The 24,539-nt window shown below is 36.6% G+C and overlaps 2 protein-coding genes across 3 annotated transcripts; both read left to right on the top strand.

Annotated features, from left to right (window-relative positions):
* Positions 1-221: 221 nt before the first annotated feature.
* Positions 222-7,616, top strand: FCLY (farnesylcysteine lyase). Its single transcript, XM_086440096.1, has 4 exons — positions 222-1,007; positions 5,224-5,583; positions 5,676-5,851; positions 7,200-7,616. The coding sequence occupies exons 1-4, from the start codon at positions 333-335 to the stop codon at positions 7,465-7,467; spliced, it is 1,479 nt and encodes a 492-aa protein (XP_086296222.1). The 5' UTR covers positions 222-332; the 3' UTR covers positions 7,468-7,616.
* A 1,290-nt stretch (positions 7,617-8,906) lies between these two features.
* Positions 8,907-24,082, top strand: LOC147404226 (ubinuclein-1-like). 2 transcript variants are annotated; one of them, XM_086440095.1, is made up of 13 exons: positions 8,907-9,422; positions 10,877-10,963; positions 11,153-11,245; positions 13,628-13,704; positions 16,618-17,230; positions 18,080-18,179; positions 18,353-18,462; positions 18,596-18,679; positions 18,915-19,040; positions 19,331-19,471; positions 19,559-19,606; positions 21,864-21,965; positions 23,269-24,082. In XM_086440095.1, exons 1-13 carry the CDS (start codon positions 9,159-9,161, stop codon positions 23,755-23,757), a joined length of 2,334 nt encoding a protein of 777 aa, XP_086296221.1. In that variant the 5' UTR covers positions 8,907-9,158; the 3' UTR covers positions 23,758-24,082. The 2 variants fall into 2 exon arrangements, with proteins under 2 accessions (XP_086296221.1, XP_086296220.1); XM_086440094.1 differs by having other exon boundaries at positions 8,908-9,422; positions 18,593-18,679.
* The last annotated feature ends 457 nt before the right edge of the window (positions 24,083-24,539 follow it).

Raw genomic sequence — 24,539 nt, 5'->3', positions numbered from 1 at the left:
GTCTTGAGATTTATATCCCATAAATAGTGTATCTCGAGAACGGGTTTTATCATTTTCACCAGTTTAAAGAATTCTATACGACACATCCCATCGACTCAAATTGACCGGTCAAACCGGGTTCATCATGAACCACAAAGCAAACCCAAAAACTGATTCAATAACTTTGGTCAGCTATCCTCAATCTACAAATAAGAAATTTTTATTTATGCATATAAGCTTTTACTATTCCCACCCAAGCTCCAAAAGAAGAAAAAGCACTCTGCAGGATTCAATTTGGTCAACTTCGGTTCTGGTTCTTCAAACACAGAAAGAAGAATAACAAAGTGACGTTAATGGCGCAAGTCTCGTCAACTATGGTTTTCTCTCTAACCCTACTCCTAATATTCTACCCTGCTCCATCTTCTTCTTCTTCTATAACCAACGTTTGTATCATTGGTAGTGGCATCGCTGGTTCATCTCTCGCTCATTTCCTACGCCAATACTCCTCTACTTCTGTAGGAGAAATCCGAATCTTCGAACGAAACAAAATTGTTGGAGGTCGAATGGCCACGATTTCAATCGCTGAAGACACCTTCGAAGCTGGCGCATCGATACTCCACCCCAAGAACCTACACGCCTTAAACTTCACTCAATTTCTTAACCTAAGCACCAAAACCCCATCTTCATCTTCGTATTTCTCTTTGGGAATTTGGGATGGAAACAAATTTATATTTAAAACCCTTCCCTCCAAATCAAATTATCCTCTGCACCAGAAGTTGGTCTCTTTTTACAATTTGGTTCGTTTATTTTTTCGATACGGGTTCTCACTTTTCAGAATGGAAAGGTTTGTGGACAATGCGGTGGATTGTTTCTTGAAGTATTATATGGGTTTGGATTCTCGACCTGTTTTCGAATCAGTAGAGGAGATGCTGAAGTGGGCAGGTTTGTATCCACTTACTAAGCGGACTTTGCTCGAGGAATTGGTTGATGTGGGGATATCGCCCACACTGATATCGGAGCTTATTACTGTAAAAATTCTATCTTTTTGTCTTGGATTTTGTTTTTGTTGTTGAATTTGAATTTCTAAATTAAGTTTTTTATAGTGTAGATTGTTGCTTATTGCTTGGTATGAATGTTTTATCCGTGGTAATTAAATTTGAAGACGTTTAAATGATTTATGCTTTGTAGAAATGGCGGAAAATCTCAAACAAGAAAAAGAGGCACATAGTATGGAAATTGCAGGATTCAAACTTATCATGCCTGCCTTGATTGTTGGCCAAAACATGTTCCATCTTACGGAGCCAAATAATTTCGTAGTAAATGGCATGAAAATCACATTTAGATTTATGACTATTTGATTTATTTCCGTGAATATGACATAGAAATCGGTCTAGCTGATAGGGCTTAAGATTTGCGTTTGTTTTAATAACCCGAAACTGAAATTAGTGAATTGGGTTTAAAGTAATGAAGATTTATTTGGGACAAGTGTTTAAAATGGTGAACTGGACAAAACTGCAAGGCAAGGTGGAAAAAAAAGATGCGTTGAGATGTGCTAGCATTGGCCTAAAAAAATAATTTATTGCCAGATGCTATTCCTATGTCTCTCTTTTTTTGTTTTTTCATAATAGTTTTATTAAAAACTGGGAGGGCCGTGAGGAGGCTCAGCCTCGTGCATTGTGATATCCCCATGCATGGCTCACACGCCTGCCTTTTAAAACAATATGGGAAATAAGAATTTGTCTGCTGCTATTGAGTCTGATTGATTATTTTTTTTGTTCACAGTGAGCACAGAATCCGGTACCCACCAATCACATGAGTCCACATGTATTGAATGACATCCCCAATTTACAAAACTACCCTTGTTAGGGTTGATGTGGCACGGACTGGAGAGTCTGTGAGCACTGTGACGAAAAATTCTGTGAGCAAAAAATCTCAGTCCAATTTAAGTTGTATTTTTTGTTTAGCTATCTTTTGGGTTCCCTAGGATCTGTGATTGTGGGTCTCAGATTCTATTTTTTAGTAGGATTGGTGTTAAGTCATGAATATGATGCTAAGATCCTAGTGTTAAATGGAGGATCAAGGTATTTGAGGTTCAACGTATATTACAGTTTATTTTACAAGCTCAGAAAGAACATTGAATATGGGATGATACATTATTGAAATTGAAAGTAAGGCTTGTGATATTTTTATACAATGTTATAAAATAGACTGCAGGGAGACATTCGGCTCAATTAGAAATTGATGATTCTTAGGAGCCTTTTGACAATTACCTTTCCCATGCACGCAAAGATTGGAAATATTGGCAACTATATGAAAAATGCAGTTAATTCGACAAACAATATAGGTTTAAGTCCAAAATAATTTTTTTCATGTATAGACTAATGTAGTGATAAAAATGTTTGTAGACTGAACTGGAGATGAGGGCTCTAAGGAAGTAGGCATTCCCCTTTGGTCTGTATTACTGACTTTACAGATTCTTAACTTTATATTCCATTGTTTTGTAAATAAGTATGCCATAATCCATTTTCCTAATTGTTTCCCTGCATTTGTTTCTGTTGGCCACACACAATTGAACCTATCAGTCACCTATATTTTACCCTACCCATTCACATGTGCTCATGTATCATGCACGTTCACACTTGACTTCATTAATCTGGAATTTACAAGTTGTCTTTTCAGTCATTTCCAATATCCTATGATTTAGTCTCATTGATCTTAACTTACTAGGTCAACTGTGCCTAAATTGCCTTTGAGTTGCGGTATTGAGTGCACACTGAGGAAACTAAACTTATTTTCCCACCGTGCGAGGGATAAATGGGGATGGCCCATTTTGGAGTCTGTGTCACGTTGCATGAAATGCCACATGTACATCTAGTCAAGTCCCCAATGCACTATGTAGATTGCTATGTAGGTCTATCGGGTCAAGCTATGTAGCACAATATGATGATTCCATGTATGACTAGTTAACCTTACATGCATGCCTTGTTATGCTTCCATGTCACCATGTGTCACGACATGTACATCATACCAAATAGAGCACATTATGTGCCACAGAGAATGCTGGGTAGGTTGAGGTATCATGTGTGTTCCCCTCTCGATGTTACGCAATATGGATTTGCTTTATGGATGGGGTTAGATAGATTGGTTGAGGTCCATTTTTCTAGGGAGAAAACCGTTCTGGTCACCTCAATGTTGAGATGTGATAGATGAAAGATTGGAACATTGACTAACCTGGATTAATTAATTAATTTTTTCCCTTTTTGTTCTTTTATTGCTTGTTGCTTATTGGGTGGTGGTGTGTCGGTTGTACAGATTAGGCAGATATGTTAGGTTAATGATTATCTCTTCCCCCAAGGGACGAAGCCACCATTGTTGGCAAGGGAGCCCAAAAGAGGTTCTTATAGAGTAAGAGCCAATAAGCATCAGATCCATGTAACAAGGCTGCTATGCTCATCTACATGAGTCGTGGCACACGCCAATGCCAATGAGGCTAACCACGTCAGTTGGGATCATCGTCATCTTTTTCTATTCCATACTATTGTGTATAGAATGCCCCGGGGGTTGAGATCTCCCTTGAGCCATCCTCATTTTCTCTCCCGTATATCTTTCGCTGTCTCTCGTTGCTGCGACAGTGACCGAACATCCATTATCTTATGTTAGGTTGAAGCCAAAGCCACCTCACCCACACTGTACTTGACGTGTATGCCAACATGCTTCTAGACTTATCCACCACTCACTAAGTTGGTAAGGTGTGTGGGTGTCGGTACCAATGACATAAGTTTTGAACCTGTCCTAACCAATTGAGAGGATCTCGACCAAAACATTCTGAGACATTCCCAGACAATCAGAAACATTCCGAATTGGTAAGTTCCAACAAAACATCCCCAAACTAAACAAAAATTTGAACCATGGTGCTAGTCAAGAATTTGATTGTGGACTTTCTTAATCATTGGAGAGTTATGATTCATAATAGATTAATTACGTGCAAAGAAAAGTGAGGAGGATGTAAATCTATTTTTCCATTGAAAGTTTGTTTGATGGTTTGGAGTTTCTTGATGCCTTTTCTGGTTGTTTTTGGATACCTCCCAAGGATGCGATGGAATTTTGTTTGCTTCTTGATCGAGTGCTTTTTGGGCAGTAACGTGAGAAAGTTTACCATTCGCTTTATGTTGGGCATTTGGAAGTAGCAGAATCCTCAAATTTTTTTACTTAACAAAAAAAAAAAAAGCTCATCAAATTTTTTGAAGACCAGAGCCGTGAAATTCATGAATTTGCGAGGTTATCAGTTGTTTGATCAGGGATTAATCAGTTCTCAGGATGGAGTTCTGTTGTCGTAATGCAAAAGTTTTTACTAGTTTTCTTTCCATTTTGCTGTTATTACCGTATCATCTTAGAAAATCTCTTCCCCTATGTATTCGTTCTCTTTTTTAATAAGATTTCAGTTATTTATTCGGAAAAAAATCTTAACTATATTCATACCAAATCATCAATTCATGACTTCTCAGAGACCAGTTTGTAAATTGTGAGAGTACTTTTTTATGTGTAGGTGACACTAACATTCAAACTGTCATGTAGTATAGATTTTTAGAGGACAAAATTGTTTAGTGGGACATGGATCTATCAAAACAGTAGGCATCAATCGGTTTAAGCTCGATTTTATATCAGGAACCAGCTGAAGGCGGATTCTTTGAATTTTGTGCAGTTATTTCTCCATCACTTTGATGATATAGGATTCTTCTGTAAATGTAATTCATTGCACCGCCCAAGATTTGATTCTCTCATGAATGTTATTGGTGACTTTAGTGGGGGTTCATATTCTGCATGAGACTAAAGAGCCAAATAATGGCTATTTGGAAGCTAAGTTGTCGTAGTTTTCTATTTTTAAGTGAAATTTAACTTTAAAAGTACTACTTGATCCGAATTCACTTTGGTCTAGCAGATACATTCTATCTACTGAATAGAAAGAATGCTAAACAAGAGAGCTTCTATTGCTGCACCAACTTTTGCTAACCCCACCCCAAGATGTGTGGTAATGCTTTGGTGATTTCCATATGAATTGGGGTGGCATTAGCAAAAGTTGGTGTGGCAATAGAATCTCTCGTTAAACAATTCCCTAACCGTGTGTCCATGTGTGATGATCAAGTTATGTTGCATATGTTGTGAGAATGTTAACTGCTGTTTACACATCCCACATAATGCCAATTCTAAAGAACTCACTTCACCTATGGGCTTCCATTTGTCTAGGTAATCACGAGAATCAACTACGGCCAAAGTGTCAGCATTAGTGGCTTAGCAGGGGCAGTTTCCTTGGCAGGCTCTGGCGGAGGATTATGGTCAGTTGAAGGAGGAAACTGGCAGATTGCTGCCGGACTCATAAATCGTTCAGATGTCACATTACATCTTCACGAAGAAATCGAATCTATTTCCTATCTTGGAGGCTATTACGAGCTTAACTCCACTAAAGGAAATAGTTATAGCTGTGAAGTCGCGGTAGTTGCTACACCACTCGATGAGTTAAATATCCGATTTTCTCCTCCAATCTCTATTCCTAAAAGAAATTTACAGCATACACATGCGACCTTTGTTAGGGGAGTATTAAATCCCGTGAGTATTCTATCATTCATTCATATTCTTTGGTTTACTTATAATTCTCGCTGAGTTATTCCATCTGTTGATATTTGTGATTTTTTTTTAAGGAATACTTTTCCATGAAATCTTTATTGGAAATACCTGAACTTGTGGGCACGATTGAGGCACCAAACTTGCCATTCTCGAGTATCTCCCTTCTCAAGAAATACAGTGAAAAGGATATGATTTACAAAGTATTCTCTCGTGTAAAGATGGAGGAAGCATTACTTGATCAAATTTTCAGGTATTATTCCCCACCACATTATACTGGTATGGTTAAGGACAGAGAATTCTTTTGTGCTTAAAGATAAATGGAAGGAGCTTGTTTGCATTATAAAAGAAAGAATCTATGACATGGTCCAGTCAAAACGGGTTTGGTAGGATCTGAGTGATTTTCCAATAAAAAATTCAGATCCTCTTGCATGGCCAAAATTGTATCTTTTTTATTTTTATTTTTAAAGTACATAACATTTTATGCTCTACATCCTTGCGGCACCTGATCATCTTCCAAAATTGGGTTCTTAAAACCATGCTTAGGAGATGTCTCACTCTATGTTACCCAACTTGTTGGCACTAATCTGAACCCTGAGCCGAGCCTGTTTGCCCTATGGTTCAGACTGGGTTCGGAAAATCAAGCGAACCCTGAACCCTCCGAATTTTGATTGGGTTCGGCGAACCAAAGTAGGCCAGTTCAGTGAACCAAAGCATGCCAACAATTTTTTAATTGGTTCGGTGAACCAAATCAATTTATTATATTTTTATCATTATTCATATATAGAATTTGGATTATTATATTAATTTGTTTCTATTTAACTTAGAATTTGGATTATAATATAATTCTAGTGTAACTTTTGTTTTTTGATAAGTATACAATTTCATTAATAAGAGAAAAGCGAGACCGGACGAGATGGCCAATCAAGCGAGAACATTACATACGCTACTCTCTCATAATGTTACAAACCCAGTCCCACCTCCCTACAAAATCAACAAAAAACACCACACGAAACTCATCATACACTTTTGACCACAAGAAAATGACACCTAATACATTGAGAATAAGGCCCAGGGTACTCGTGTCCTCCTCAAATATCCACCATTACTGGCCTTCCACACGCACCAACCAATAGCGAAGTGGGTAATGCTCCAAAGCACCCTCTTCATACCCTCAAACGAGCGTCCAACATGTAACCAAGAAACAAATAGATCACGCGTAGTAGCTGGTGAGCAGAATGAAAAAAATGTGATCAAACCTCTTGTAACTTGTATACTTGAATTATGTTTATGCAAAAGCGAACCAAGCTAGTGAATCGTTCTAGGTGAACCAAGAAATGAACCATCTCTATCTACCCCTACGAACTGGGTTCATTCTAGAGTGACAAACCATGGACCCAAATTCGAATAGAGCGAGCCGATGAATTAGGTAGCATGTCTCACTCAGTCCCCTATTGCTGTAGGTTGTCCCCCTCCCCACCCACTCCAAGTCCCATTCACATTCACTCACACTTATATCTGCTACATGTCGCATTAAACCAAATTTGTGCTAACCTCTAGATTTATTAGATGCTGAGTGTCATTCATGTTTCCATTGGCAGCGTGTGGTGGGAAGCTACTCGGATAAATTGGGGTGCATACCCTCATTACAAGGCTCCAGAGGTGTTTGCACCGTTTTTATTGGATGGGCATCATTTGTACTATGTGAACGCCTTTGAAAATGCGGCTAGTACCATGGAGACAAGCGCTGTTGCAGCGGAAAATATTGCCCGACTCATCCTATCAAGATATTCTGATCACACGTCTTCACATTCGTCAAATTTGAAAAGCTCTGCTTCTGATGGAGAAGGTCTACATCTAGAACTGTAAATTATAAGATTGGGATGTTTGAATGAAATTTCTTATCTTCTTGAACAATCGTATGGAATGTATAAATTCGCTAATAGATAATGTGATTTTGTATGTAGAATATAAATGATGTTAATAAATGGGAGGAAAACCTTAGGCGGGTTTGTTAATCCGGTCGTTGGCTGGCATCTCATTCGTTTTTATGACCAATGTTTTCAGACCCCGAGGGCAAGGCAAGGCACTTGGTTGGTTGATGACTCGAGGCATAAGCCTCGAGACATAAGACGTAAATCTCAGCATACATATAATTTTTTAATAGATAATTAATATTAAAGAATAGAAAGAAAGGAAAAAAAAAAAGAGTAGGTACCACATATTTTAAATTTTCAAATTCACATTATCAAGTATCAAAATTCAATCTGTAATAATAATAATAATAATAATTATTATTATTATGGGTGAAACTTGGCTAGGTTTGGTTCAGTATTGGGCCAAATTGGAATCGAACCAACATAGGTTGGTTCCACTAAGTAAGAACCAGAATCGAGCTGAATTGCTTATAGTACCGAACCAAACCAAAACCAAATTGAACTAAAGTTAATTTGGTTCGATTTTGATTTTATGGAATGCCAATTCCTTATAAACCTCCTTGGAAGCAACATATTTTTTATAAAATAATAAATAAATAATGAACATGAAATTTCATGAAAAAAAACCATCCATCTACGTCTTAATACTTAAAAAGTAGTGATCATCAAGGGTTTGGTTCTCGGTTTCCATACAAACCTTGAACTGAGAATCAAATCAAATTTGTTCGATTCTCCATTTTCTTTTTCCAGAGTCAAATTGCAACTTACTCCAAAACGACCCAAATCTACCGGTTTGGTTCAGTTCTCGATTTGAACTGTATCCTCAGCAAATGCCTAATCATTAATGTGGATCCCAAGTTTTAGGATTAAAAGGAAGAGTCCAACTAGTGTTACTAAATTAGTAAAATTTAAACTCTTACTAAGTGTCGCTGAGCTCACCTTGTGGCATCCAAAAACATAATCCCATGTCACAACGTCGCAGAGGAAAAAATTATACGAACTTTGAAAAAAAATCATTTTTTGAAGATTATTACTTTTCACCGTTGAATATTAACTTTAAACCTGAGAGTCCATCCATTTTTTAAACCTTGGACCAAGGCCCTCAAAAGTTATTTTTTAAAATTTCTTTTGACCAGTTTTTCCATAAAATCTAGAGGGCTGTGGTGTTGGATTGCCAATTTTGTAATCCATTTAAGCTCAAGAATAACTAAGTTAGTAAGAAAAGTGTTTTCCCTCCTTTTCTTAAAGGAATAGATCCTCGTATCCGATCCATGACAGATTCGGGATTAAGGGATCTCATCTCAATTTCCTAGTACTTTGAGGACTATAATGTAAAAACCCAATTAATTTACAATTACGATGAAGTGTGTGAGAGAGGAGCAGAGATGTGCGGTTAAAGATTTTAGTATCCCGCGCAGGCGAAGCTACAGTTGTCTCTCTCTGGATTTTTTTTCAGACTAATTCGCTCACTCGCAATTAATACTTTCGTCTTTTTTTTTGCCCTAGAAATTTAATTCCTCACTCTCTTATAAATCTTCGCCACTTTTTTTTTTTCTGAAATTTCATTGTTTCGAATGCCCTAAAATTTCAAAATTTAGCTAAAATTCCTCCATCTTCGTCTCCATGGAGGAGAATGAGGGTGTTGTTGGTGGTACTTCTTCTAGGGTTTCTTCATCCTTCGCAGCAGTGGCCGCCATGGCTGCTGCTTCATCTTCGTCGTCTTCAAAGGAAAGACAGAGGTTCACAATCGAACTCAGACCAGGTGAAACCACCATTGTTTCATGGAAGAAACTCATCAAGGAATCTAACAAGTCCAATCCACCTCCTCTTCCTCCACCTGATCCTCCTACTGGTGCTCATCCGGCTCTCGAGTCTCGAATCGCTCCTGTGAGGCTTCGGTTTGATCTTCTTCTTATTTAATTGTTGGTTTGATTTGACTGGTTTATGTAATTATGAGAGTAATCATTTGGTTTCATTTATCTGATAATCGATCTTGGTAATTTTGCTTTTTTATCATCTAGCATTGGATATGTTGGATTGTAGATGTTCTTCATGAATTGCTTCTATATTGTTTTGTATAACAAGTAATTTTGTTTTTTTGGATTATTTCCTTGTTCATTTATTTTGTTACTTAACAAAGTTTAATTTTATACCAAAAAACTTAGCAAAATAATAATAATAATAATAAAAAAAAAACAAAAACAAAACGAAAAAAACTAGGTCCTTGATGTTAGGCGATATTGTACTCAGTAACATGTATTGCAGTTTTGATTGGCTGGAAATTAACTTAGTATGGAGTAGGGACTAAAATATTGTATTTCCTCACGGTTCCATGCAAAATGCCCTGGATGTATCTCGAACAATCTCTAGTTGGCCAATAAGTGTTTACATGTTTGATGCATGTGAAGGCTTCTTATTTACATGCATCACGCAAGCCTTAATGATATATATATATATATATATATATATATACAAGAGTTTGCCTGTGCGTACAATGTGAGCATCCTCTTTGGGATTAAGGGGGGTAAAAGAGGAAAAATAATACAGTTTGGAGAAGAAGAAATACAATAAAGTTGGAAAAGAGTAGAAGAAGAAATAGAATAAAGTTAGGAGTATTTTTGGAAAGAGGAAGAAGAGAAAAGGTAAAACTTGTCCTCAAGATATGTTATTTATGGGGTATAAATCTTGAGACAAAGAGTGGGACTCACCGTTGTTGTTTTATTTTATAATATATTGGTGGGAGGGATTAAATAAATTTTTTTATTCAAAGACTAGAAAGAAGGGAAGTCGATATGACCAGTCCAAAACAAGAGCCCCAACAAATAACGCAGACATGACATAGAAGATAAATTACAAACCCACTCCCATCTAACGAACGCCCCCTTGAACTCTTTGAAGACTTACCCCCAAAATACAGAAAGACCCAAGATAGAAATGACCGCATAGCTGCTGGTTTTAGCATGTCTCTTAATACCAATGTTTGATATGCCCGAACATTTGGATGTCTTAATTTTTTTGTTGGTGGTTATGTGATTTGATTTGGAATTTTTGGACATTAACCTTATAGGGACTAAAACAATTGTATTAAAACAATTGTATTTCCTCATGAGACGTTCAAATGCCTTGGATGCATCTCGAACCTCTTCAGTTGGTAAAGAAGTGTTCATGTATGTGGTGTGCATGAAGGCTTCTTCTTTGTGTGCATCATGCATGCCTTAATATGTACATTTCATCTTTCCATGATGGTATTGGTTGCATGAGTACATATTTTATTAGATCCCTTATGGTCATTCATCTCATTGACTGTTATCACTAGTTCTTAGTTTGTTTCATTTTTGTAGGGCCAACCTGAGGAATCCGAACTGAAGGATGAACCTCCCTCAAATCGTTTTAGTGCTGTTATTGAGAAGATTGAACGGCTCTATGTGGTACAGAATGCGGTTTTGTTTTACCTTTAATTCTTTATTGGAAAGTTTTATAAATACCATGATTCCAAAACTGTATTTCTGATATTCTTAGTCATTGTTTTAAATGCAAGTGGCTATGATCTTGTTACATTATTGTTTTATTTCAATATTTGAATTTGGTGTGGTAACTTAACAACTGATGGATTTCAGGGTAAGCAAAGTAGTGACGAGGAAGAACTTGGTGATGTTCCCGATGATGATCAATATGACACAGAAGATTCTTTTATAGATGATGCTGACCTGGTGGGTTTCATCATCATCATCATCACTATTATTATTATTATTAATCTTTTGTGGTTTTCTTTATGTAATTAGTTATTAGACTCGGTAATAAATGGGAATGAATAAAGCCTCAATCATGAAGATGAATGTTTTTTATGCTATTCACATTTTTGGTAGTAAGTTAGCATCGTCATAATTATTTAACTATGAAAATCTTTACGTTGCAATATTAAATCTTTTGTAGCGTGATAGAATATTTTTACCTTGCTTGCTATCAGTAGAAAAATGGTGATTTTATCTGGTACATGACAAACACCAATCCATTATTTGGAGGTTCTCTTTACTTATTCATGACAAACACCAATCCCGTGCAAGCTGGCACCTCTGTGATATCAAAGTCTATAAAAGATAACCTTGAAAGCTGTTAAGCTGCTTAACAGTAAAGGGGTCAAAGGCATGCTAAATTTTCATCACTTGGCTAAAAAAATTCATGCTATAGCATCGTTCAGTTATTAGTGAAAATTGCAATTTCATTTTGCAAAAAGTCATTTTTGACTATTTACTTGCAAAAAGTCATTTTTCAGAAAAGTAAAAAAAATAACCAATGCAGAGTTACTCCAATGAATGATAAAAGTAGGAATGGGAAGTTTCTAATCAAATCTTATGACATTTAATGCCATTTTGGAACATATTTAATTAGTAATATTTATAATTGTGGAATAAATGTGGAAACGTTCACCTTCACAGGATCAATAAAAGGCCTTTCGCAGTATATTTATTCTCAGAGATAGTGAAGGAAAAGTTCAATTGGCACCTGGTTGTCCAAATTCTCCTTGTTGATTCAACTCCTAATTCCACACATCCCGAATAGCATAATTAATGTTTGACGAGTCTAAGTCATGACTTTAGATAGACAACTGCTCTTAGTGTTGATCTAGTGAAGCTATGATCCTTCGTAATATTTCACGTATCCTAATCTGCCCAATAATAGTAATAATCAAAATTCCTTTCATTTCATGGATACTAGGACAGTAAAAACCAACTTTTCCTTCTTAAAAAACACAAATCGGTATAATAAAAGGCCACTCTCTACTTTAAGCAGGCTACATGTCATTTCAAACAAGCAAAAGAAGAGAAAATCTAAAACGAGGCGTATGTGTGTTTTTGTTTACACGGTTTATAGATGGTCCTGTGGGACTTATATCAAGATGGGTTAAGTGCTGATTAGCAATAATCAGATAGCCTTTCATGCATTCTAATTATGTAGGGTAGCTAGGGGTGCACATTGGATTGGGTAAATCCGAGAACCGAACCAATCCGCCTTTTGGATTGGATTGGTTTAGATTGAGCATAGTTTGGTTCGGGTGTGGATTGTAAAAAAAAATCCGATTATTTGGTTTGGTTCTGGATTAGGGGTATAATAGAATCGAACCAATTCATATCATATATATATATATATATATATATATATATATATATATATATATATATATATTATTTATTTAAAAATAAAACCCTTTCTTAGTTTCGTTCTTCTATTCTCTATATCTCTTTTCTTCAAGTTTGAAGAAAACCTAGCCGTCGTTCGTCTCCCTCACTCACCTCACCACCTTCTCGGAAAATGAAGATGTAACCCATCTCTCTCTCTCTCTCTCTCACACACACACACACGCGCGCGCGCGCACACACACAACTGTGTTAGTGTGTTAGAGGAAACTCATTAAACTCTTCAACTTCATCTCCTCTGTTTTTTTCTAACAAAAAACTCATAAAAAATGTGCCCCCTTACTTTTAATTACAAAGTGACAAGCAACATTTGATTTCAACTTTGAACAAGCAACAAACAACATTTGATTTTAAAAATGACTTTGATATTCAATCATCTCTTACAAGTTACAAGGTAAGTGTTAAATGATTTTTATTTTCTAATTTTTTCATGATTTTTATTTTTAATGTGTTATGTGTCATGCTTTGTTTATGTTGAAATAATAAGTATGTTGATGTTTTGTTTATACGTGTTATATGTTATGCGTGATGCTTTATTTAATAGTTATTTTGCTTAGTTTTAAGTTTTAACCATTTCAATTTTATTATTGAAAATAATAAGTATGAGAACCGAGACCGATCCGAACCAAGGTTGGTTTGGATTGGTTCGGTTCTATAGGGTAATTGGATTGGTTTGGTTCTAAATTTGTAGAACCGATCATGTTTGGTTCGGTTCCAATTTTGCCAAAATCCGAACCAATATGAACCATGTGCACCCCTAAGGGTAGCGCGGGTAGTTCATGATTACTTCTTTGATCATTATGCAGGACCTGATGCCCATTTCTTTATAGTTCCTATATGGTCTTTTTATGACTAGATTAGATTACTATAACCAATGTCCCCTGGTTTCTTGTGCAGGATGAGTATTTTCAAGTTGATAAATCAACAACAAAACACAATGGATTCTTTATTAATAGGGGCAAGTTGGAACCCACGTGAGTTCATCTTAGCCATCCTCGTTAGCAGCCTTCTTTTCTTTGAAATTGTTGGCAATGTTCTAGATTTTATTTGCTACTGTTCTCATTTCTGTTCTATAAGGAAGGTGATGAAGTTATGCATTTTCTACTGCATCCCCCTTCTTTTTGGTTGTTTGCTTGTTGCCTCTAACATGTCATAGCCTGTGTCAGATGAACGAATTCTGTTCGAGCAATGAGTTCTATCTAAAGTCATGTCTTGTGATCTGTTTATCTTTGGATCGATCACATGCTTTTTCAAGGTTTAAAATTCAAAGAAGACGTTTGATGTTGCTAGTTATATAGAAATGCATCCCCCTTCTTTTTGGTTGTTTGCTTGTTGCCTCTAACATGTTAGCCTGTGTCAGATGAATGAATTCTGTTCGAACAATCAGTTCTATCTACAGTCATGTCTTGTGATCTGTTTATCTTTGGATCGATCACATGCTTTTTCAAGGTTTAAAATTCAAAAAAGACATTTGATGTTGCTAGTTATATAGAAAGTAGGAGAATACTAGAAGACCAATATGATCAGAATAAAGAATAAAATGATCACTTATTAAAAAATACGTACAATGTGTCCACTTATAAGAAGAGTATAATCACAAGGATTAGGATTCAAATCGTTGGATGGTGTGATGGGATTTTTCTGTGTTTAATGATATGATACCATTGGAAAATTTATCCCCTCATATGGTATGCGATTTGTATATTCTGGAAGGGTAGTTATAAAGATGCATTTCGATAGTAGTTACTTGTGAGAACATTGACACAAGGTTATGCCACTGTTAAGGAGAGAAATTATATTGAATTAAATGCAATTACATGAAAAAAAAATACTAATTGACTATTACCTTAATTAATAATTATTTCTTCATATGACTAACACTCCTCTATCCCGGTCTCTACTATATTACCCCCCCCCCCCTTCTCAGAAGAAAATAATGAGGATCACTGATCTTTGAGAGTATGGGATCAACGGTATATGCGAGTTTGCCAAAATCTGTATCATTAAAATCAATTGCCTACACCTCATAAGCTGAGTTCCATTAAAAAACACTTGTGATTGATTATATGCTTCACTGCTAGAATTACCACCTCACAATAAAATAATCATTCACATGCCATAATGTGATAGAAGTGTTGAATAGAATAATGGTGAAGTAAAGGAGGATAAAAAACTCAAAACTTTCGAGGGTGGAGAAGGAATAAACTCAACACAAATCAATGAGCCCTAAAAGGGAGATGGGCGTCTATTGGCTGATAAGAGCTTGACCACCAAGGATTCAAAGGCATCTTGGGCCAATAGGATTCAGAGTCTCTCTGGGCCATGATAGGTTTGGTCTCAATCAAATAGGTTTGAGCCAAGTGGGACATGATTTAGGCCAAAAGAAGATAGAAGTAAAAATGGAAAAGGGTGGGAGAGGGGATTGGCTTATTGTACCTAAGAAAGTAAACAACCCCCTTTTTTATTTGAAGATCAGAACAAGTAGAGGGAAAAAAGAATGAATTCCATATGAGACCTCTTGGAAGAGAGAAACCGAGAGAGTAGGAAGGATTTTGGCTGACATTGATGGTCAAGTGTGGCAATCAAACATGAGATGCAACAACAAAAGTGAATTTTTGATTGCTATATTCAAGGATGATTTGGATTGATGGAGTTGCAAAATTACAATGGTAAACTGGTTACAATGGAATTAAATGTTGAGTGTTGATATTGACGAATGTGACTGGGATTTTTCGAAAAGCCTGAGTAAGGTATACACTCTTTGATTGGCGATGGAAGGTGATGATGAGTATGATTGCATCTTCTTTTTGGGTAGCAAAAAAATTTAGTTTTAGCTAAGAAGAATCATCAAAGTTGGGCTATGATTCTCTGACAAGGATGACATCCATCATTGCAACTCATTCAATTTTTTATTTATTTAATTTGTTTCTGTCGTATGCCTTATTCAAAATTTTAGAAGTTGGTGCGCAAACACATATCGATACCCTGAAGGTAACACTGATACCATCCCTGTTTGGTGACCACTGTTTCCACGGGTATAAACAACTCACCCTCTTTATAAGGTTGTGGGTGGAAAAACTAGACAGTTCCTTTTTCTGATAAGATAGGACCAACACATTTTTCTAAATGATTTGTTAAATCCTCCAAAGTTTTTAGCTTTAGGAGGCAATTAGAAGGCTTTTTCACCCCATTTTAGAAGAATTCAAAAGGGTTACACCTTTGGATTTTTATCATAAATGTTAAGAAATATAAAATGATCTTGCTAAGCTGGTAAAGGCTCAAGGAGAGTTGATCCCATGACCTAGGTTCACATCCTGTTGAACCCACGTTCACCTCTATTAACCACTAAACCCTTGCTTGCCTAGCAAAAAAAATGATGTTCATGCCTAAATAAATATTCCAAAGGGTTTTTCATTGTAATGTTTACTTTTCCCCATAGAATTGGAGATGAGGGAGGACATACTTTTAGTTTGTTTATGAACTTGAGAGCACAGATGCAGTTTCTATGGTTTGCACATTTGTAGGTTACATGCTACTTATTATTTCTTCTGTTGAATTAAATTGATGATGTAGTAAACCTTGCCTTCACCATCCATAAAAAATGATGGTCAAGTTGACTTGTTTCATTATTTTAGGATTAGTTATTTTTTTCTGTCATTTTTTTTGGATAGATTGAGAAACGTTTTCGCAGACAAAATATTTTAAGGCCTAGATTCAGATGATGATGAGAAATGCTGGTGTCATATTTACAGTTTTGTGCTGCCTGTACCTGTTAACAATGATTTCTGGTTACCTTTTCTTTTCTACAACGAAATGATTATATTTGAATTTTACTTAATTTCTTCAGTTTTATTTTTGATCCTTTCCCATTGTTTTTCATCTGCCAGAAATGACCCTATTGCATCACCCAACCACCAACCGAAGAAGAAAAGAAGGAAAGATTCAACAACTCGTGGTGAGAATGATGGTGAACATGTACCAAATAAACTCGCAAAAATGGGTAATACGAGGATGAAAGCTGCTGCAAGGACCGCACCATTGGGGGGAAATAATTCTTCTAGCCTTTCTCAAAGTTTATCTGCCAAAATTGAGCATTCTCAAAATGAGAAATTACCCAATCAATTGCAGTCTACTATGGTACCCTCCAAAAAGAAATCTTCTGATCCGAATATCAAATTGGAGCATTGTTCATCTTCAAATATCAACAAGGACACTTCTGTACTTCCAGTGGAAGCAAAAGATACCGAAAAACAGAAGACTGGAGTCATCCAGTCTAGGGACCTGGGTAATAAATTGAAGGTTGCAAGAGAATCCTCCGATGCTACACATCAGATAAATCGGGATAAAGGTACTACTCAACTCGAGCCTCAATCCAAAAGGCCATTGAATGATACAGATGAGATGGAGTTATCCACCAAAGTTCGGCAGAGAGAGAAGAATGGAAGTACTGAATTACCTGACCTTAATTTCCCGAGGAGCAAGTATCCCATTCAGACAGCGGTAAGTGTTTATCTTTTCTGAAAATCCCCCACTAATGGCAGTTTTTACAGTTTGACCATCTTTCATTTTTTCTTTTTTATGTTATGTTACGAGTCCGACTAGCCTTAACTGAGTTAGTAAGGATTTCACCGTTACTAAGGGTCCTTTGGCTCACCTTGTGGTATCCAAAAACATGATTGATGCTTTAGGATTGTAGAGGAAAAAATTCTATGAGCTTTAAAAAAAAAAAATCCAAAAAAGATGTTATTTTTCACCGTTGAATTTTAATTTTAAATTTGGGAGTTAGGTGGAAGTTCGGTAGCCGCCCCTTTTCAAAACCTTGGATCAAGCTCAGAAGAAATTGTTTTTAAATTTTTGTTTTGGATCTGAGTTTTTCGATGAAATTTAGAGCAAAACAACCCTTAGTAAGGTTTAAAATCTTACTAAGTTAGTAAGGAAAGTGTTGTTTCACTTGTGTTATTAATAGATTAGATGCAATGAATTTCTTTTGGCTTAATTTTGACATTTACTTTACTTCAACTTTTGCAAACTGTGTAGTCATTGAGCTTACTTGTCTCAATATGTTTCTCAACTCACGTCCCTTTAAAACAAATTGTGTTCATTAAAGCAAGCTTCATTTGGTGCTTAGTATCTCTTAACATGGTAACCACTTGGGCAGCTGGACTTTCTTTCAATGAAAGAATTATACTTACAATGTTCTACAAGAATTTATTGCTCATTTATATCTACTGTTTAGTCATTTATTTCGATTTTAACGCACCAACTGGTTTGGGTGGCAATGATGATGGTACTGATAATTGTCTTGCAAGCTATTTTGTTGGTTTTTATTCTGCCTTTAATCTATCGCAGAAGACTCCTCCACTGCATGTGAAGGAAGGTTCTAATGTAAGGCCAAAAGGTACAATGCTTGAAAGGGCCATTAGGGAGTTGGAGGAGATAGTTGCAGAATGTAAGTTCAGTTTCCGTTATGAATTTCTGATTCTTGGTTGATGAGAATGCTATAGGGAAGGTGCCACCTCGGAGAGAGGTTCCATTTAGTTTAATTGATGTTTAAGACTGCCCATTTAGCTTAATTGATTTTTTTTTTTTTTTGGGGGGTATGAAATCAACTCTTCCATTCAGCAAGACCGCCGACTTTGGAAGTACCGGATGCTGATAATTCATCACAAGCTGTCAAAAGGAGATTGCCTCGAGAAGTAAAACAGAAGCTTGCTAAAGTTGCCAGACTAGCGGTACTGGATCTAGCTAATCGATTATTACTAGTTCACTGGATTTGTGGAATGTTTCTTCTGACGGTGTCCTTGAATTTTTTACTCGTTCGTAGACCTTGAAATTTTAGCCATTTTATTTTGACGGTTGCAGCAGTCAAGCCAAGGAAAAATATCAGAGGAGCTAATTAATCGTCTTATGAGTATTCTTGGCCACATAGTGCAGCTGAAAACATTGAAGGTATTTTGTTATATTAGATGTTAATGAATGGATAGATCACCAATATCCATTGCTTTATTTTCTGCACATACAGATAAATGTAATCATTTCAAATTGGTTTCAGTTATTGACTAGTCCTTGACATATGGACTTTTTAAAGCAGAACTTCCTTTGCATCAACTTCTTTGCGTTTTGATTTGTTTTGTTTTATGAAGTTACAAGAAGCAGTAAGTTAGTTCTAACTCCTTTGCAACAGAGAAATTTGAAGGAGATGGTTGAACTGGGATTGTCAGCGAAGCAAGAGAAAGATGATAGGTTTCAACAAATAAAGAAAGAGGTCGTTGAAATGATTAGAATGCGGGCTCCCGCTTTAAAATCCAAGGTACACAATAGGCAGATGGCACCATTTGTTTCAATATGCTCTAGTGTTTGGTTTAGGATGAACCCATTCATTGTTTCTTATCGAAACAGATGATACAATTACTGATTGTTCACAAACTCAGATTTTAGCAATGCATAACATTAAGTTACTGGGTGTGCTGAAACTAAATTGATGCCATAATCTTATATCCTCTCCTCTTCTCTCTCTGTCTCTCTCTCTTGGTGATTCTTATGTAGGATCCCAATGTAGAAACTACACCTCAAATTAATGTCTGAAGTATGTTCTCTTAGGTGACTGAGCAACGAGATGGAACACCTGATGACTTTCAGAAAGTACTCACTTTTGAGGAAAGAGGAGTTCTTAAAGAAAAACACAGCATGGATGAGTCGATGGAAGACAAGATATGTGATCTATATGATCTATATGTTGAGGTACTGAATTATGACTGGGATGCCCCTATTTATTTGTATCCAGTAAGAGCCTTGTTTCTTGGTATCTTATTTGTTGATGGGTTCCAGGGGATGGACGAATACAAGGGTCCACAAATCAGAAAGCTGTATGTGGAGGTAGTTCACACGCCCATTTTCCTTCTTTGTTATCTCTGTTATGTGATGATTTTCTGTGCTTTGAGATCCACTTCCTAACACACTTCTCAAACATTGGTTACTTCGACTATAGGCATATTTTTATCTAGTAGTTTCGTGCCAATGTTGTCAAAGCCAAATTGGATAAAACTCACAATGGATAGATTCAATCATTCAAATGAACCGAGATTCATCATCGAAACCTTATCCCAAAAATTTGGAGTCGGTTTAAGAAAACCAATTTGTTTTTTTTAAAAGTAATATGCCTAAATCACCATACCATCTTATAATGTCAAAGTTTTCTAGGAACAATTACAAACCAATGACATAATTTTCTTGGCAAACCAGATGTGGTTTGTAGAGGAACTATTGTAAATTCATCGTTCCACAAACAAAACATCTACTTATTACAAAAATAATTTTTTATTTATTGATAAAGATAAATTTATTGATAATCAAAGAAAACGATGGGGGGGACCAACCCAAAACAAAGAAAAGCCACATGACAAAGAAGAAAGGAAAAACAACAACGAAACGCGAGCAAAACAGTGTAACTTCAAGATCCAATTAAATTTTTTGCTTTCTCTTCAACAAAGTCTCAACTCTAAAACTTCCAATTGCATGTTTGGACATACCTTTTTTTCCTTATGTGCTAGCTGATGTTTTATGAGAAAAAAAACCCAATGGAAAATTTTCTTAAAATAATTGTTTTGGGAGGATATCTTTTTTGTTATAGAATATTAAGTTTATCCCTCATGTGACAAATCAGAATCAGCCAAATACTCTGACATGCACAGTTAAGTGATTGGGGTTAGTTACCGAACTGTTTGATGCCTTTCCATGGTCTGTTCCCAACCTCACCCATCACCTGTGTGATAAAAAAGATGAGTAAAGTTTGAGTCAAGTCATTCAAATGGGTCAAAAGTCGAGTTAGATCGAGTCAAAGCTGACTCCATGACGATTTATGTCCCATAAGTTTTTGATTTGTTGAGCGTCTACTGATTGGATTCCCTCACCTTATAAGTGGTATATTTTCAGTCTATTTCTTTCCTTTATGACTTAAGTAGCCAATACTGGGGGAAGCTCTAAATGATGACATATTACTAGATGAGCTCCTTATCAATTAGATGCAGCTATACTACTCGATGACAACATGCAGAGGACCCTGCTGTTCTGCTCAAGCCAAATGCCCCCAACAAGCAACAAAAAGGGTTTAAGACCACAGGATTCACTTTTTGATAGTGTTTTCCTTAGGTGCCAACTTTGGAACAAAGAGAGGACAGAATGCGGGAAACACCAAGAAATTTTAAAGTGAAAGAAAATGAGTCCAAACCTTTGTAGCGAAAGTACAATGAATCAGCCGGACTCTTTGGTGCAAAAGCACAATGTCTCCTTGTCTCAACCTCTAAAAAATTCAGCTGGACTCCCATCCACCAAGATGGAAGAGAATGAGATGTATTCAGTAATCTATTTCATGATCCAGTGAATCAATTTTGACCAAAACTCAATATGGCCTAGCATGTACCTTAAGAACATCCAGTTGGCTTTCTCTAGATCAATTTTATAAACCATTCCAGGGACCCCAGATTTCATCGAACCAATGCACTTATTAGCAATTAAAACTCTATCCAAAATGTGCCCACCTATGACAAACAACACACGTTGCTGAGGACCAATAGCTTCTGACATGACCACTTTGATCCTTGAAAATTCTGTTGTTTTTCTCTTTGGAATGCGAATCAACTAAGCTATTTCTCATTGCCAAAATGAATGCAATCAAGCACTTTTTATGTTGATTACACTTTTTCTGACACAGTATGTCTGTAACTAATGCGGAGTGGTGGGTCAAATTCCCCCCTTTATTTGTCTTAAAATGTCAGCCAAGACTTCTCGATCTTGAAGGTTATAGTAATGAGACACAAAGAGTTTAGCTTGGTATACATCGTGTCGTCTCCATATAAACATCTCTGTTTTTAACTGACGGGGACATACTTCAAGACTATGACTTCAAACATTCGTAGGACTGCAATAGTAGTTTTACCAATTTTGTCGGCCTTGCTTTGGGTTTCCATTTTTTCTGCTTCCAAGTGTAGTTTTTATCAGCTTATTCAAATCTTCTACTGACCAAGTCTTTTTGGTTACTTTGCTGTGAATGATGTATCGTAGCCACTATTAGCTTCTTTAGGTGTGGGAAGCTTCTCTGACATTGTTGAATATGCCTGTCCTATCTACCATTCAGCTTGCAGAGTTGTGGCCAAATGGAACCATGGACAACCATGGGATTAAAAGTGCTGTCTGTAGAGCAAAGGCGCGGAAGAAGGCATTTTATAATCGGCGTAAGGTATGGGTGTATAATTTTCCTCCCTCGTCAATTATAGATTCAACACCTCTGTTTAATGTGTTCATGTGCGTCTGTGATCATTTGCTCTCTGATTCATATTTGGTAAATTTGATGATAGTGATCATTGCTACTGGTTCACCTTATCAATAAAATTATCTTTACCCATCAAAAAAATAGTTGTAGGCCTTTTAAGGAATTCCAGGAATAGCTCTAATAAGAGGTAAAATTTAGGGAATTCAATTAAAATGTTTTGGGTATGTCGAACAAAGGCCAATGAAGGCACAAGTGGGAAGGAAAAGGCTCTATGAAGGCTAGAGCTTAAAATGTGGTGGATTGAAGTCGAAAGAAAGGATTTGAAATCACATGCCTTTACAAAATATATAGCTCTACCCTTGCCATAACTCCATCATGATGTGCACCCAAGATACCAGGGTCCTTGCATGTTGGTTGAAATAATCACAAGTCACAACTAGCTGACATTTATTTCTTGATCTTTTGAACTTTTTAAACCCTAAATAAAATTAAATGTTTTCCAGTTTTGCTGCTCAATACTGCAAGTTGGCAGCGCTTTTCGAGGGCTTGTGTTCCCCCAATCTGTTGTCGTACCCCCATTTCTGTTACCATGGCTCCAAGTGTATCTCTTCCCTCCATTCTGTCATCATCATCATCAAGTCTTCTATCACATTTTAACTCGTCCATGAATCCCCAAACCTTTGGGATTAGGCTTGAATGATGTTGAATCTCAACAAACCTGAAATTCCAGCACATCCATACATTGATAGGAGAGATATTCTCTTTTTGATGTATTTAAGTTCATTCAAGCATGCGGTATAGAAAGGATGTTTTGGACAAATATGAAATACATGAGACAGTATACAAATAATAGTTGAAAACGAGATATTTGATCAATATTATTTCTTGGTGTGTATTCGGCTTTGTCTGACTTGTGAGCCTGACACAGGCATCCGGAAAATTTCCAAAGAGTGCATTTTAACTCTTCCATGTATGCTAAATCATAGAACCATTATGTTTCAATCCTAGCTTAAAGAGTTTCAGGGCATCTTTTTTGAGGATTTTGTTGCGAGTTGGGATAGGGTTTGTAATCTAGTTTTGGGGTAGTATTTTTGTGGGTGTTTCCTTTTGATAGATAGGTTTTCTTTCTTGTACTCCTTTTGGGTGGTCATCTCGACCCCCTTTTTTTAATGGAATTATCTTGATCTTTACCTATAAAAAAAAAAATTCTGTATTAATGCGAACAAAGTACTTTAAACGTATCATGAGGTGTATTTTATTGCACGTTCAGGATCAGGAAACGATCAAGCGAAGAAAGTTGGCATCCTCACCAAAGACAGAGGACATTGCCCGTGGAGAAAATAGTTCTATTGCTCAACCACGATCTATCCAAGAGAGGTTGACTACTGAATCGAGTAGCCAAATTTTAACTTCACCCAACCGAAAACTTCTCAATTCCACAACGGTCAACCAACACCTTGTCGCATCCGGGAGGATTCCCAATTCTTCTAGTCTGGATCATCCGAAACAGGAGAAAATAAAGGGAGGAGGTTCAAGCATCTTCGCAAATGAGGTGAGGAAAACAGTGGATCAGGCGTTGTTGAAGAAAAAAGTGAAGAGAAAGCCAGAATCAGATTCCGGGAGTAATAATTTCCGTCCAGCGAAGTTATCCTTGCAACAGGGAAAGGAAAGACAGAAGCCTCACAAGCAGGATCCGAATCTTTCTCATAAATCGGGACTTCAGTTGGCTGGTCTTCCTGGCTGCGAACGATTCATCTGAGTATCTGACATTAAATGGCTTAATTGGAAGTTTACCCCCGAAAATTCTATGCGGTTTGGAATTCGCGTTCAAAAGAAGCGGAAGCACAAAGTATGCTTATCATCCTTCCACCCACCCATTTCATTCGCCCTCTCTCCAGCAATTCCTTCCAGTCCATTCGTAATTAAATCATGTTTGTTCGAGGCCTTGTGCTTATGTTCGAGTCAGTTATATCGGATAGGGATAATGGGAACTTGTGATAGTTTGGTACAGTTTGAACTTTGGATAGGCATAGCTTTTGAACATTTGAGATAACAGTTTCAATTCTTCATGGTAACCCCAAGCATGATATGCTGTCATCTTAATGTCATGCTTTGTGTAGCTTTAATATGGGTACTCTAGTAGCTGATTTCAATCAGATCAAACATTTGATTGAAGTGTCAGCCCCTAATATTAGAGATCAAACATTTGATCGATCCATGCTTCTTTCAAAAGGTAAATTTGAATTGTTCCAAGGCACGTGGCATACTTGAATAAATTTCGTTACGCAAGCCAGATGTACCAAAAACCAAACTGATAGAACTGTCCTTTGGAGATCGAGTTTTATTCTGTCAAAGAAAAAAGAGTAATCCATTTACTGATGTTGATTATCCCGAAGTATTTTCAGTTAGAATCAATGATGGTAGGTTTCAAGTACATTATGGGCAATCTTCAGCAAATTCGATAGATTATCTCCTCATTCATTGTTATTTGCATCGATAACGGATGTAAGAGGAATCACATTGAGATTGATATGGAAGCTG

Source organism: Akebia trifoliata, chromosome 4 (assembly GCF_017979445.1).
Source record: "Akebia trifoliata isolate Shusen 1 chromosome 4, ASM1797944v1, whole genome shotgun sequence".
In the NCBI taxonomy this organism is placed as follows: domain Eukaryota; kingdom Viridiplantae; phylum Streptophyta; class Magnoliopsida; order Ranunculales; family Lardizabalaceae; genus Akebia; species Akebia trifoliata.
The sequence above is the reverse complement of the archived record's forward strand: the minus strand, read 5'-3'. Positions and strand labels throughout refer to the sequence as shown.

Bases quoted from the DNA above. Each gene is read 5' to 3' on its own strand.
- FCLY (XM_086440096.1), top strand. From the start codon at position 333: ATGGCGCAAGTCTCGTCAACTATGGTTTTCTCTCTAACCCTACTCCTA. The intron at 1,008-5,223 runs GTAAAAATTCTA...CCATTTGTCTAG, and splicing joins TGATATCGGAGCTTATTACT to GTAATCACGAGAATCAACTA. The intron at 5,852-7,199 runs GTATTATTCCCC...TTCCATTGGCAG, and splicing joins TTACTTGATCAAATTTTCAG to CGTGTGGTGGGAAGCTACTC.
- LOC147404226 (XM_086440094.1), top strand. From the start codon at position 9,159: ATGGAGGAGAATGAGGGTGTTGTTGGTGGTACTTCTTCTAGGGTTTCT. The intron at 18,180-18,352 runs GTAAGTTCAGTT...TCTTCCATTCAG, and splicing joins GGAGGAGATAGTTGCAGAAT to CAAGACCGCCGACTTTGGAA. The intron at 18,463-18,592 runs GTACTGGATCTA...TGACGGTTGCAG, and splicing joins CTAAAGTTGCCAGACTAGCG to CAGTCAAGCCAAGGAAAAAT.